This window comes from Mobula hypostoma, chromosome 27 (genome assembly GCF_963921235.1).
Source record: "Mobula hypostoma chromosome 27, sMobHyp1.1, whole genome shotgun sequence".
Classification (NCBI taxonomy): Eukaryota; Metazoa; Chordata; class Chondrichthyes; order Myliobatiformes; family Myliobatidae; genus Mobula; species Mobula hypostoma.
In genome coordinates, this window is record NC_086123.1 from 22,086,236 (window position 1) to 22,101,445 (window position 15,210).

General features: G+C 42.7%; 1 protein-coding gene across 3 annotated transcripts in view; it reads right to left on the reverse strand.

The window, feature by feature from the left end:
- Positions 1 to 214: 214 nt before the first annotated feature.
- gal3st1a (galactose-3-O-sulfotransferase 1a) overlaps positions 215 to 15,210 on the reverse strand; it is a 37,129-nt gene continuing 22,133 nt past the window's right edge. For all 3 annotated transcript variants that reach the window (XM_063034288.1, XM_063034286.1, XM_063034289.1), the window contains exon 4: positions 215 to 5,361. In XM_063034288.1, coding sequence (XP_062890358.1) covers positions 4,206 to 5,361 — 1,156 coding nt within the window. In that variant the 3' untranslated portion in view covers positions 215 to 4,205. The remainder of the gene's footprint in view (positions 5,362 to 15,210) is intronic.

The window sequence follows — 15,210 nt, forward strand, 5'->3', positions numbered from 1 at the left end:
CTTGATATCTTCATTAAAACAACTTGCTGTGTAGCTTTTTGGCTTTGATTGTTACCTGGGCACTGATACTCTATCAGGTAATCATTAGGAGAACATTATATTGCGATTAGGTATGAGAAGCAAACTACTTAAGGAAGAATTCAGATGTCTTGATTGTAATGAAATATCCAATTTCACTTTCAAAGTCATTCTCCAGGTGCTTGCTATTGTAAAATATTGTTTTATTGAATAAATTACATTGCAAATACACAAGCAAATACCAAGTGGTTAAACAGCAAATGCTGACAAACATTAATACTGTTTACAAGTCTCATTACGATTCCTCCTATTATTATCAGGAATCACTTTATGAAAGTGCTGGGCACTGACTAGGAACAGTCAGAGTATTTATTTCTGCTTGGTTCTTAGTAAGCTTCTCTGCTAAATATAAATCAAACCATCTTAAAAGCAAAGAAACAGTAACAAGATCATAATGCAAAGTCCTTTTGTGTCAGTAAAAAGTCTGATCACAAATAGTAGGTAATAATTATCCTTTATTAAATAATGTGCTGCTGTCAGATGTTGAAACTGTGTCACCATAAATAGTGTTTATTACATAGCTGGGTGTACTGTCATGTGTATAAATTAAAATTTAAAGAAATGTTGAAGACAAATAGAATTGGTAGCATTACAGTGGTCGATGTTGGTTTGGAACCAATGCATGAAAGGTATAATGTGACCTGTGAGAGGTAATATCTCGGAATGTTTTTGGACTGTGGGAGGAAACCGGAGAACCCGGAGGAAACCCACGAGGCCACGGGGAAAACGTACTAACTCCTTACAGGCAGTGCTGGGCCCTTCTGTAAAGCATTGTGCTGACTGTGTCGCCCTATTGTAAAATTTGAAATACAGTCAAATTTTCAATGATAAATCCTGCGGGAATGTGGGCATGGTAGCCTGGCCCTGCTGATTTATTAATTCACTTCTGTAAGCTCACTTTGGTTAAATTCCTTTGCAATGCAATTTGACAGTCAGTATTTAAAACATTTGAGTAAATATGCACAGCCAATGTACATACTTTAATAACTTGTTGAATTGTTCATATAAAGGGCAATAATCCTCTCTGACACATTGTTAATTAACTGATACCTAGCTACTATTATTATTATTTTAAGTGTTTTGTAACCATGACTACAGCAGTACTTCTCAGTGTATTTATTGAAGAGGAATTCAATGTATTCTATAATTCTGAAGTTTTTAATTTGAGATAAATTAGCACCATTTGTTTATATTATTTCAAAACAATTGTACTATCTTGATGAACAATATGATTATTTAAGTGTATAACAGATACTTTGTTCTACTCAAATAACAGTAGGCGGGGTTATACTTAAATAACAGTACGTCACTACCAAAGGAGGTGTAAGATGCTCCTTCCCTCTGCTGGTCTGGTGGTCACCCTGGGGCAAAGTGTAGCACCTGCTTAGCCCTCAGATCAGGGTCACGTGAAGCCACAGGAGCAGGGTGGTGGATGGTCGTATGAGCTGCTGGTGCACATCACAATTCCTGGTTATGCGACCACTCACACCAGGCAGACAATCTCTGAAGAGTATTGATAATTGCTGGGGCCACCCACCTTGTAAAGACACTGCCCAGAAAAAGGTAATGGCAACCACTTCCGTAGAAGAATTTGCCAAGAACGGTCATGGAAAGACCACGGTCGCCCATGTCATACAACATGGTACATAATGATGATAATAACAGATATATGCCTTCTATCATTTTTCAGTATCAAACCATGAGCTAAGTCTGTCTTACTGTGAAGTGTTTAAGAATTGCTTTATAAATATTCTTGTTCTACTTCATCCTGCCATATTTCAATTGCTTTAACATTTTAATTCCTCAGTATTTCAATGGATGCCCATTCAAATTAAACTGGAACATCTCTATCGTAAAGTAACTAACCATTTCTAACCAGAAACCCAGAAATGGAAGCACAAAACACTGAATAAGTAGGTGCCCTGTGCACCACCCACCTCTTCCAGACGATAACAAACTCCGCAGACTGACCCTGAGACTTGTCAGTGTTCTCTACCTTTAATGAAAGACTTGGGTGACGTTCAGTTTTACATCCGCTCTGCAGTTGGTTGGTGAGTCTGTTAAAAGACCAAGGCACAAGGAAAGAACTTGCATTTCTGTTAGCCATTCATATCTCACGGCTCAAAGTGTCTTACACCTGCTAAACTACTCCCGAAGTGTAGCTTCTGCTGCATTTTAAGGAATGTGGCAGGTTTTAACTAGCAGGGTTGTGCTAACCGCAGTGGCCTGACCATCTCTTGTTGATTGACAAATGAACCTTGCCTAGCTCCTCTGGCCTTTCAGCTTGTCCTAGCGAGTCTTTATGCCGACCGGAAGGGATTTGGTTTAATGACCCATTCAAAGGAGCAGCACTTCCTTCGTGAAGCTTTGGAGGATTGTACTACATTTTCATTCTTAAATATCTGGACAGGTTCTTGAACTAATTCAAGGACAAGGCCACTACTGATCGATCTAGACTACTTTCAAATCTAATGATGTTCATTTACAAATTCTGTTCTCCTTTCCACCGGAATTATTTTATACATATAATCAACATCCGAGTCTTTGAAAGAAATACAAAATACTGAGTTGTATGAAAATAACACTGCTTCTGCTACGCGATTTGAAATACAAACACGTTCCAAGTGCACAGGCAAATTAATGCTTCAAAATCAAGTTTCCTCTTTTGAGATGTACAACTTGGTCTCAGACATGATCGAGAGGTGGAGCAGATTCGATGGGCCAAATGGCCTAATTCGGCTCCAATATCTTATGGTCCACATGAAGGTCTGATAGATGATTGTGAGTGTTGCTGTGAGTGTTGCTGTTACAAGGGTATTGGTTTTCTGGTGAATACCTTGCTGATTTCTGCTGACTGGGACATTCATCTCAGTGCTAACTTTAGATAATAAACTCTTAACTTTGATTACGTTCCTGATAAGAGCTTACTGTGTCAAATGCACTTTATAAGTGATTGATAACTTATTATAAGGAAAAAGGATGAATGAAAATAATTTCCATTTTGTTGCTAACTATTTATATGTAATTAAGCTGCAAGTAATTAGTGATAAGGTTAATACCGCACAGTGTAAATTTGTATCACTGTCTACTGGATAGAATGAATGACTAACCTATTAAGCCAGTTCATCAATCCTAGCCACTCAGCTAATCCAAACCTTGGAAAAAAAAAGAAAATAGAGAAATATATATTTCACCATTGCAATGAGTTGCATTTTATCCCCAATGTTTCCATCGAGCCAAACTGAAACCTTAGAATTATTCTGCAGATAATGCAATAAATATTGTACATTTGCCTGGGATATATATCAATAAACAAATTTTAAAAAGAGACCTGTGCACATGAGCTTGATCTGTTCAGTTATTTTTTTGAGAACTTCATACCAAGGGAAAATTACATTATTGTAAGAATGCACTGAGTTGTTAACTGTAATGCAATGCTACTGTGACTTAGAATTGCTACTGATATGATCAAGTGACATAGATTTGCCACTGATATGATCATCTGACTTAGAATTGCCACAGATATAATCATATGACATAGAATTGCCACTGATATGATCTTACATAGAAATAACATAAAGCCTTCAAAACTGGTAATAAGACGTGGAAAAGCAGTTTTGAATTCAGTCTTTTCGAATCACCAATGCCTTATCTGCAATTATAAACGCAGTCTGGATTTCAAGGGCCAGTAGAAAATTCATCATAAATATTTACTATATAAAGTCTAGGTTATTTGCTAAGAATCAAGTTCATGGCTCATTGCTGCCTTTCATGGGTCTACATGGAGGCACTAGCCAGAGATCTTTAAGCACTCCTATCATACAGCTTGAAGTTCTGATTCCTCTGATTACATTATTAATTCACAGTTATTTAATTTTTGATCATTCACAAGATATCGCTGGGACAGTAAATAGGGAGTGATATTTTACAGAGCAAAGTACAGTGGAACCTTTAGTTCCAAATTAATTACTATTTTACTAATGAAAATTAATTGACTGTAATCCAGTTGTGTTTGATATATTACATTTTTAATGATTGCCTTACAATTACGGGCAATCTGCAATGTAACGCCCATAGGTCTGTGGCAGCAATCATTCTCTGCGACTCCTTCTGGCAGAGGCGCCCAGCTACCATTTTAACAGGTCTCTGATATAGGACCACAGTTTTGTTATCCACAAGTTGACTCCTAGCTCGGTCAGATACTGCAGTTCAGGGGTGAGCATCTTCCTGCAAAGCTTCCTGTGCTTTCTGCTGATGTTCCTTTTGAGGTTGTAGCCCATGATGGAGCGCTCCCCGAGCGGTTGCCAGGGCTGCAGGGACGCCTCCTGTATGGCGTTCGCGTCCACGGGGCGCCCGCCATCGATGCAGATCGACTGCATGTGGTCATTGCGCTTGCGCAGCGCCTCCACATCGCTCTCCATGCGCTGGAGACCATACTCTTCCACCTTTCTCCAGAAGGTAGCGTTGAAGTACTCGTACAACATGGAGTCGATCTTGTTCCAGCTTGTCGCCTTTTCGTACAACTCTCCGCTCATTCTTGACACGGTGGAATCTTTCCTCACGTTTAACTTGAAGTACAGAATGTCGTCCATATCCCAACACATCACGTCCTTCAGAAGGATGAGGGACTCGTCGAAGTGTTCAAGAAGCATTACCAGCTCGAATCTTTCGTCTATGGCTTTAATATGCTTCTCTACCCTGGGGTCATCAAAATCTAAGTTGTTGTCGTAACCAAAGTCAAAAAACAACAGGTTCTTCAAGTAGTGGGAGTTAAAGCCGTTTGGATCATAGTATCGGTTGGGGTCCCTGAGGAATTCGGCTAGCTTGTCCTCCCCGCTTATTTTCCAGGTGAAAGGGATCACGCGGCCGAAGTAATGAAAGGCCGATTCAAATAAAAAAGCGGGGTTCCTGAGGATGGTGAAATAGACGGTGTCTTCGGGCAGCAGCTTGTGGACTTCCTCGCTGTTAAACCGCATGTGATTACAAACGATATTGAAACAAGTACCCGGTCTGTAATCTTTCACTTGGCTCCTGTCGAAGTAGGACGGGTAGTAGAAATCATTCCTGCCGTTGGGGAAGGCAAACTTCAGCCGGTGCTTCTGACCAAAGCGGAATAGGATGTTGAGGATGGTGCTACTGGCAGTTTTATGTGTCTTCATAAACATGATATCTTCCTTGGGACTGCAGGTCTTTCTTAGCTCTTGGGTGGAAGAGGAGATATTTATTTGGGGTAAATTCCTGGATTGTGCAGGTTTATACGAGCAGGAATAAGGAACAGGAACTCTGTTAAGAGACAAAACATATTATTAGAAATAGATATTACAAGTTTTGATATTAATTAACATCCTTCTGGATTAAATCTTCAGTAAGGTTCCATTTGTTCTATAAAAGGATTTATCATTGAAGATTTCACTATATTTAAAATTTTACAATAGGGCAACATGGTAGTGTAGTGGTTAGCACAACGCTTTACAGTACCAGCGACCGGGGTTCAATTCCTGCCCCTGTCTGTAAGGAGCTTGTACGTTCTCCCCGTGACTGCATGGGTTTCCTCCGGGTGCTCTGGTTACCAACCACAGTCCATAGGTCAATTTGTAATTGGTCGTTATAAATTGTCCCGTGATTAGGCGAGGGTTAAGTCGGGGGATTGCTGGGCAGTGTGGCTCAGAGGGCCAGAAGGGCCTGTTCTGCACTGTATCTCAATAAGTAAATAACACGGTTTCCTCTATAAGGTGCTAGTAATTTTAAAACCAGAAGTTAGGTTCACTGACTAGAATGAAAAGTGTTGACATTTTAGATTAGATTCAACTTTATTGTCATTGTGCTGAGTACAGATACAAAGCCAATGAAATGCAGTTAGCATCTAACCAGAAATGCAAAAAATAGTGTTATTTACAAAATAACTGCGAATAAAAAGTAGGTGCTACAGCACACAAATATAAAAGTACTGAGACAGTACAATACAGATGCTATACTGCTTAGAGCTGTGATGTGAGGTTCAGCAGGGTCACAGCCTCAGGGAAGAAGCTTTTCCTGTGCCTGCTGGTGCAGGAGCAGAGGCTCCTGTAGCGCCTACCGGATGGGAGGAGAGTAAAAAGTCCATGGTTTTTTACAAAGACAGGTGTGTAAAAAGAGCTTGAAGGATCACTGGGGACCCGAGTCACCCCAACCACAAACTGTTCCAGCTGCTACCATCTGGGAAACAGTACCACAGCATAAAAGCCAGGACCAACAGGCTCCGGGACAGCTTCTTCCACCAGGCCATCAGACTGGTTAATTCATGCTGACACAACTGTATTTTTATGTTATATTGACTGTCCAGTTGTACATAATATTTATTATAAATTACTATAAATTGCACATTTAGACAGAGATGTAACGTAAAGATTTTACTCCTCATGTATATGAAGGATGTAAGTAATAAAGTCAATTCAATTCAATTAATCAAGGCTCAGGACCTCCAACAAATTATTTCCCTTTTACAATCAATAAAAAAAAATCACACTACTTTCCTTAACTTAAGTAAAAGAGCAGTAAACATATCAACAAGTGTAGATCTGAAACTTCAGCTCTTGGACTCTAACACCAGTTCCTGTACACCTAACGTCACCGCAATGTTCACTCTAGCTTCAGGATTCACTTTATGTTTTCCTGAGGTCCTTTGCCTGTGTTCGTCGTTGTCTTCCATCATAGGCCAAGAGATCTAGATCGTCACACCCTGTCATTTGGGGCGATTGGGGCACTTCGACGAAGACTGGCTCTGCGGTCTGCAGTTGGCTATCGGTGCAGTGCTGAACTGAACTAAACTGACTTCTCCTGGACTCCTGGTTTGGGATGTTTGATATTCTCCACTCACTATTTGCGCAATTTGTTTTTTCTTTCACACGTTGGGTGTTTGATGTTTTCTTTGGACGGGTTCCAAGGTGTTTCTTTGTTTTGTGGCTGCCTGCCAGAGGACGAATCAGAGCGTTGTATTCTGTGTACATACTTTGATAATACATGTACTTTGAATCTTTGAAACCACTCAAAAGTGATTTCCTTTTATTTTCTGTACTGATTGGGTATTTCCTTTAATTCAACATTCTCTGCTCCAGGTTTGGTCTCACCAGGTTTAAGCCTACTCTGAGCCAACAGTCCATCAGGATCTCTTCTGGGTCATACTCACTGGTGTTGTCTTGTTGGTTTGTGGCCAAGTGGTTAAGGCATTGGACTAGCGACCTGAAGGTCGTGAGTTCAAGCCCCAGCCGAGGGTATGTGTTGTGTCCTTGAGCAAGGCACTTAATCACACATTGCTCTGCGACGACACTGGTGCCAAGCTGTATGGGTCCTAATGCCCTTCCCTTGGACAACATTGGTGTCATGGAGAGGGGAGACCTGCAGCATGGGCAGCTGCTGGTTTTCCATACAACCTTGCCCAGGCCTGCGCCCTGGAGAGTGAAGACTTTCCAGGCGCAGATCCATGGTCTCGCAAGACTAACGGTTGTCTTTATTTTATGCCCTGTAGAAGAAGATAGCAGTTCTGTCCAACGAGAACCTGACCCCTCTTAATACAACCTTGCTTTGTTGGTAATTCATGCTGTCTGATGTTTCACTTGACATCAGATTCATTCTTACCCTCCACCCTCACAGGGGACGTGAGTTTTGTCTGCCTTTATAAAATTGCACCATGTATCCCTCTTTGTTATGGTGGGAACTGTGAGCTGCCTTATCTGGGGAGGACTGAGATGAAGGGTGGTCCTGCTGATAGTGGCAGGCTGTCCTGCCTTTCATGTGATTTGGAATCCAATGAGAGGTTACACTTGTTACTACGTTTATCAACCGACGCATGGGACGTCTCCTTCGTTCGCTGAATGGCACACACAGAACACTGAAGAAACTCAGCAGGTCAGGCAGCATCTATGGGAATGAACAGACAGTCGATGTTTCAGGCCAAGACCCTTTCAGGATTGAAAGGGAAGTGGGGAGAAGCCAGAACAAAGGGATGGGAGGGTAGGGGAGGAGGAAGGTGGCAGGCAAAGCCAGGTGGGCAGTACAGGTCACGGGCTGAAGAAGAAGGGATCTGGTAGGAGAAAGGGAAGGTGAGAAGAGGTAAAAGGCCAGAGGAAGAGGGGAGGGTGAGGGAAATACTTTTACCGGAAGGAAAAATTGATAGTCACGCCATCAAGTTGGAGGCTACCCCAGATGGGATATAAGGTGTTGCTCCTTCACCCTGAGTGTGGCCTCATATTGGCACAAGAGGAGGTCATAGACCGACATAACTTCTAAACACTCTTCAACGACATCTCCATTGTAATACCTCTTCTACTCGCAAAACACTTTGTTTAGGTGAAGTTATTTGCTCCTGCTCATTTTATATAATTGCTTGCATGGGGAAATGCCTCCATTCAACCCAAATATGTACTGGAACCTGTCTTGTGCTTTGACACAGCTATATGGCTGAGCCAGCTGGGGCTTTTCCCTTTGGAGCGAAGGAGGATGAGAGGTCACTTGGTAGAGGAGTACGGGCTGATGAGAGGCATGGATCGAGTAGACAGCCAGAGATTTCTACCTGGGACGGAAATGGCCAATAGAAGGGGGCATACTTTTAGGGTATTTGAAGGAAAGTAGGCAAGTGCATCAGTTTTATGACATAGAGAGCAGTGGGTGCATGGAATGCACTGTCAGGGGTGGTGGTACAGCAGATACATTGGGGATATTTTAGAGATTTGATTGGCACATTGATGAAAGAGAAATGGGGGACTATGTGTAGGGGAAGAGTTAAATTGATCTTAGAGCAGGGTAAAGGGTCACACAATATTGTGGGCCAAAGGGCCTGTACATGCTACAATGTTCTATGTCCTCAGAGTCATAGAGGAATACAACTCAGAGGCAGGCCCATCAGCCTATCTAGTCCATGCTGAAACCATGTAAACTGCCTACTCCCATCGACCTGCGCTGGGACTATAGTCCGCCAGGGTCTAGCCCTTGAGGTACATGTTCTACCTAAAGTTCCAGAATATTCAGGTCTACCGTGTTCCCCAGGGGTAATTTCTGTTTGTAATTCGCCAGTCCTGCTGAGCTCTGTCCCTTGGACTTGTCGCAGCTTTCTTTAACTCGGTCTCATTTCCTCCGCTTCAAATGTTCGTGGCCTTGCATCCTCATCGCCACTGGTGGTATCTGAGTCCTCTGAAGGACCAGGGTACAATGAAATCACTATGACTCAGGAGCACCAAGAAACGCAGCAATTCAATCCAGTAAGTCCTCCAGACTAATTCTGCATGTTGCAACCCAGACCCCACCTGACACTGTGCACAAAATAGAAGCAGCTGAAAAAGCTATGTATGATGGATACTCCATCTACGACACACCCCAACAGTACTTAAACACTTAAGCCATAAGTCAATACAACTGTCCTTCTGTTGCTCCAGCTGAGCTTTGCAAATGGAATACTTTTCATGCTGATCTAGACAATGGTTAACAAAACAAATCAAACAAAAGGTGAAATGAAAAACTCATAAATTTATCGATGAGGAACTGTCCCAGCCCCCAGCACTACACGGCAACTGCATTTGTTTTGCATTAATTTAGTTCCTTTGACTTCAGCCAATCTCCTCGTCCCTTAGATGGAAATTGCATCCACATCATACAACACTTATCTTTGTAGAAACATGTTAAGCACACGTCAATCAGCCACGACAGGAAAGGTAACCCGGGCAAAATGGGAGAATTTTTCACGAAGTGAGAATCCCAAAGCGGATGTTGTCTAATCTCTGTTGAGACACGTGGGATCATCGGTTTTATAAATAGGCACAAACAACAGAAGCAGGAAGTCATTTTAAAGGCCCCAGCTGTGGTGTTCGGGAGTATTCTGGTGTTATGCGAATTTAGCAGCTATTAATTCAAACAAAATTACATTTTAATTGTAAATGTAAATATCTAGGAAGCTTGCAATTAGCTTTCAGTTCTTATTGTAAATTGCAAGCAGTAAATCGAAGTTAAAAGCACAGATGCTCCACTGACTGAGATAGCATCTGCAAGAGCCAAATATTAAGACAATGGGGCTGTGTTAATTGGCTTGCATCAAACCAGGCAACACTGGCTAAGTTATTTGCACCATTGTGATTTGAATGCAAGCTGGCAGACCAGACAGATGTTGTCACTTAGCATATCAAACATGGTCACAGATATAGAAAATCAATACTTTCGTGTAGTTATCATATTTGTGCACTCAGAAACAGCCCTGGCATTAATTTTGGGTGTCTGGCTCTCTGTCCTCAAAAGGTTTTAGAATATTTGTGTTTATTAGTTACTCCCAAAGGTGTTTGGACCTTCAGAGGTGTCTTATCAACTACAATGTGCTTCCACTATATACTGTATCCCAAAGGAACCATTAGTCAATCTAAAGTACTGAAGTAAACAAAGCAATTGTAACTATTGAAATTGCATGGAATAACCTTTGATCTTAAGGGTATAAACTGTGATATGCATTTGGGTTTGTGTGTCCAGAATAGTGAAATTTAAGAGACTACTAGACAGGTATATGGAGGAATTTAAGGTGGGGAGTTATATGGGAGGCAGGTTTTGAGGGTCGGCACAACAATGTGGGCCGAAGGGCCTGTACTGTGTGCTGTATTATTCTATGTTCTAATGATACCTGCTTGTACTGCTGAATAAAGACGTTCCATATCACCAGCTTCAGTGCCTGTCTGGTGATGCATGAGGCAGATACTGGTCAGTTTGTAAGGTGGGCAGAATTTAAAGCAGATGGAATTTAATTCTAGTGAGGATGAGGTGATGCTCTTTCGGAGGGCTAATCAGAGGAGTGCAGAGGGGACCAGTGGCACAAGAACACAAGAAAATAGGAGCAGGAGTAAGTCACCAGACTCATGAAGCCTCCCCTGCCATTCTGTATGATCACTGCTGGCCTTAACTCCTCTGCATTGGTTCCCTGCAACCCTAAGGCCCTAGGGTGTATTGAACATAGAAGCAAGTCCAAGGTCCCCAAAGTTAGCAGCGTGGCTAGATAAGGCAGTGAAGAAGGCATACAAGTTGCCACTAAGCATATCTTTACCTTCTCCCGCTCTGCTTTCTGCAGGGATTGCTCCCTTCATGACTCCCTTGTCCATTTATGCCACCCCACTAACCTGGCTCACCTGGCACTCATCCCTGCAAGTGCCACACCTGCCCATACACCTCCTCCCTCACCCCCATTCAGCGCCCCGAACAGTCCTTCCAAGTGAAGCAATGCTTCTTCTGCGAATCTGCTTGCATCTTCTATTGTGCCTGGTGAGACCGATTGGGGGGTGGGGGGGGTGCTTCGTTGAGCACCTTCACACAATCCGCCACAAGCGGGACTTCCCGGTGGCCAAACGTGTTAATTCCAATTCCAATTTCCATTCCCATTCCGATATGTCACTCCAAGGCCTCCTCTTGTGCCAAGGTGAGGCCACCCTCAGGGTGGAGCAGCAACACCTTATATTCCGTCTGAGTAGCCTCCAACCTGATCGAATTCTCCTTCCAGTGAACAAATTACCCCCGCCTTCCTCTATTCCCCACTCTGACCTTTTACCTCTTCTCACCTGCCTCTCACCTCCCTGAGTCCCCTCCTCCTTCCCTTTCTCCTATGGTCCACTCTCCTCCCCTATCAGATTCCTTCTTCTCCAGCCCTTGACCTTTCCCACCCACCTGGGTTCTAGCTAGCCTTCCCCTCCCCCAACTTATTATTCTGGCATCTTCCCACTTCCTTCTCAGTCCTGAAAAAGGGTCTCGGCCCAAAACATCGACAGTTTATTCACTTCCATAGATGCTGCCTGACTGCTCAGTTCCTCCAGCATTTTGTGTCTGTTGCTTTGGGTATCCAGCATCTGCAGACTTTCAAGTCTTTATACAAGATACTTGTCTTTATTAACAGGATTACAGAATATGAGGGCAACAGGGTCATGGCATAACTTCATTAAACCTAGCTTAGGCCACAGGTGCAATTCTGTGGACAATTTTGGTTGCCACACTATATGAGAAACATGTACTGAGAATGTGTGGAGTAGATGGTAGCAGAATGGAGTGTTTTGGGAACCTGATAGGCAAGTTAGTTTTCTTTGGAGCAAGGGGTGACAGTGGAGGGGGGGGGGTATATGTTTAAGGTAAACAAAATTATGAGGGACATAAATGGAAGGAAACTTAATCTTTCATCAGCAATGTCTAAAACAAGTGCATAAGTTTAGAATAAGGGGCAAAATGCTCGAAGGGGATCCGAGGAGGGTTTTGTTTTCACAAAGGGAGTGATTAGAGTTTAGAAAACACTACCTGAGCATCAGGCCTGCACAGACAGGCACTTCCCAATCTCCACTCAGCTAAAAGCAATCACCTGCCACTCGTTTCCAACACATCACCTGCAGCCTATTTGGACCCAGTTCTCACCCACAATCCCTGCTCACTCACTGAACCAGCCAGCCTCAGCCTGTTGCTCCAAGCCTTCAGCGGCCTTGTTGTGTTGAAGCATCCATTCTCTCCTGCTTTGTGGCCCCTTGTGGCATGTTGTTTTGCAGCTTATTATTAAAATTATCGCTCACAGCGAAGTTGTCTCCGCTGCTCTGCATTAGGGCCAAACCTCCCCCTAAATTTCCTGACTCTGAGGGGATAGTGGAGGCCAAGTCTCTTGCAGCAGACAATGACGTGAAATAGCGAGGGACAGTGGCCAAGTGCTGGTGAGTGGGATTAGTTTAGATAGATACTTGATAGTCAACACGGAGGTGATGGGCTGGCAGTTCTATTTATGTGCGGTACAATTCTATGACTACGGCACTGGTTGAAAGGAGGCCAAAAGGTGTCAGTGTGCAGCTGCAGATAGTTTAGGATCTCACAGTTCCAGTGACCTGGCTTTGATCCTGACCTTCCATCCTGTCTGTGTGGAGTTTGCATGTTCTCCCTGTGACTGCGGTGGTCTCAACTGGCTGCTCTGGTTCCCTCTCATATCCCAAAGGTCAGCTGGTTATTAGGTTAATTGACTGTTGTAAAATTTCCCCGTAGATGGGGCGCATGGTGGGCAATACAGATGGTTTAGTGGGCATTTCTGAGGGAGTTAATTACAGATTCATAAATGGATGGATAGAAAAGCTTTGAGAGCCAGCATATACTCAAATGGTCTTCAACACTGTAAGCAAATGTGGATATACAAGTAGCAAGGCTATAGTGTAGGAGGTTTGGATCTGGAACTGGTTGTGTTTCACTGCAGCCAACCAACCAAAAAGATAATTGATCAGGTATGTCCTGCCAACAAAAACCAGGACAAATCTGATCTTCTCATCTGTTTATTCTCATAAAAAAAAAGTACCAGAAAGATTGTCCACAGTTATTTCAAACAGCTGATCCTGTTAAACAAACAGGGAGCGATCTGACGCAAGATGCATCAGGCTAAGCCCAATGCTGTTTTCATTTAATTCACTGAACTTTCTCTTCAGGCTTGTGCAGGGAGACAGACAGCAATGGTCTATGAGGTTTTTAAGAGCACCTGAATTGATTAACTGCTGTTTAATGAGAATCATTAATCATTTGGAGTTCTGTATGTTTTTTTTTTCTTTGTAATGCAGTCTCCTAATGCTTTCTGTTTCGACTTGACAAGTTTATTTTGATAGACTCAGGAATTCTGTGTTACTTGCATATTTAAGCGGATGCCTGATTAGCACTAATCACGGGGTCCTAGTTTTGAGAATGTTACTTCTCGCGGTGTTGCTTGGCTGAGTCACCGATGTTTTGTTGGAATTCCTATGAATGAACTCTGGTTGCCATCTCTACTTACCTTTCCTCTTTCTGTGAGTTACTAGATACAGCTCTGAAAATAATTCCTCCATTGTTATTCCAAAGAACCTGAGAGCAAATGAACTGAACCCAAAACATCCTTAGCCATTGCAGCTAAGGGTATTTTCTCAGTAAAAACCTGTGATTAAACTCAAGACCCTTCCTTCAAGCTGCCTAAAAACTTCCAACACTGTTCCACATCTCTCTTGTAACTCCCTGACTTGTTCCATTCTCACTTATTTAGCTCTCGCCACGGAAGTGCCTGCTACTACATCCTTTCCTGAAAAATTAAAACAGAAAATCCTGGAAACACTTGGCAGGTCAGTCACATCTGAGGAAAAAAGAACAGTTGCAGTTTCAGATCTGGATCCAACCACTGTGCTTCAGCTCTCAATGTTTCTCTACCCACAGATGCTGCCCGACCCACTGAGTAGTTCCAGAAATATTTATTTTTATTTCAGATTTCCAGCAGTTTTCTGATTTTTTTCCCTTCTCTTCTGATTCCTGCACTATTATCTCTGAACCTCTCCTATTTCTCATCTACACACAGGCTTCCAGTAACAGCATCCAAAATTGTCAAATTATATAAAGATGTGGATGTAGCCCTGCTCGATCTCAGTACCACCTCTGATGGGCAGGGCTCAGTAATGTATGAGAAGTTTCCACCAAATGAAGATGAGGCAACAAATCCCATTGCCTTCCATTCTCACTACAAACTGCTTCCAAATCATCTGTTCTATTCCACCGTCTGGAGTAAGCTTTGTTGTGCTAACTCTGAGGCGAGTATCATACTTCGTCATCCACACTTTCTCTAAAATCACCTGCTGAATCATTGGTCATCCTTGGTTCGAGTGCTTCTGAAACTCCTGTCCAAGCTTTTGTTCCTCTTGAAACAATTATTCTAATACACCTCCTTTCTCCTCCCCCCAGATGCCTTTCTAAGATACTGAAGTATTGGGATGGACTGTAGTTCTTGATGGATGTGGTGAACTTTGATGGCTTTTGCTATTCGTTGCATGGTGGGGGTGTGGGGAAGTACTTTTACTGGTGCAAGTGGTGGGTGGGGGGGAGGGTTGATGCTTCTACAGCTGCTTGTGCTTGGAGGGGGCTTTGGGGTCCAGATGTTTTTGTCATTCATTCATTTTTTTCCCTGACTTGTGGATGTCTGTGAAGAGTAAGAATTTCATGTTGCACACTGATATGCTCCCTGATATTAAATTGAACAGTTTGCCCTCCCTCATTTCCTATCCTCAAGTGAGGGCAATTCATATCCCCACTTCATTCTAATGATCTTGTGTCTGCTGACAGTAGTGATTTATACTGTTCATATCACATTTCTAAAACTGCTGCTACACCCAC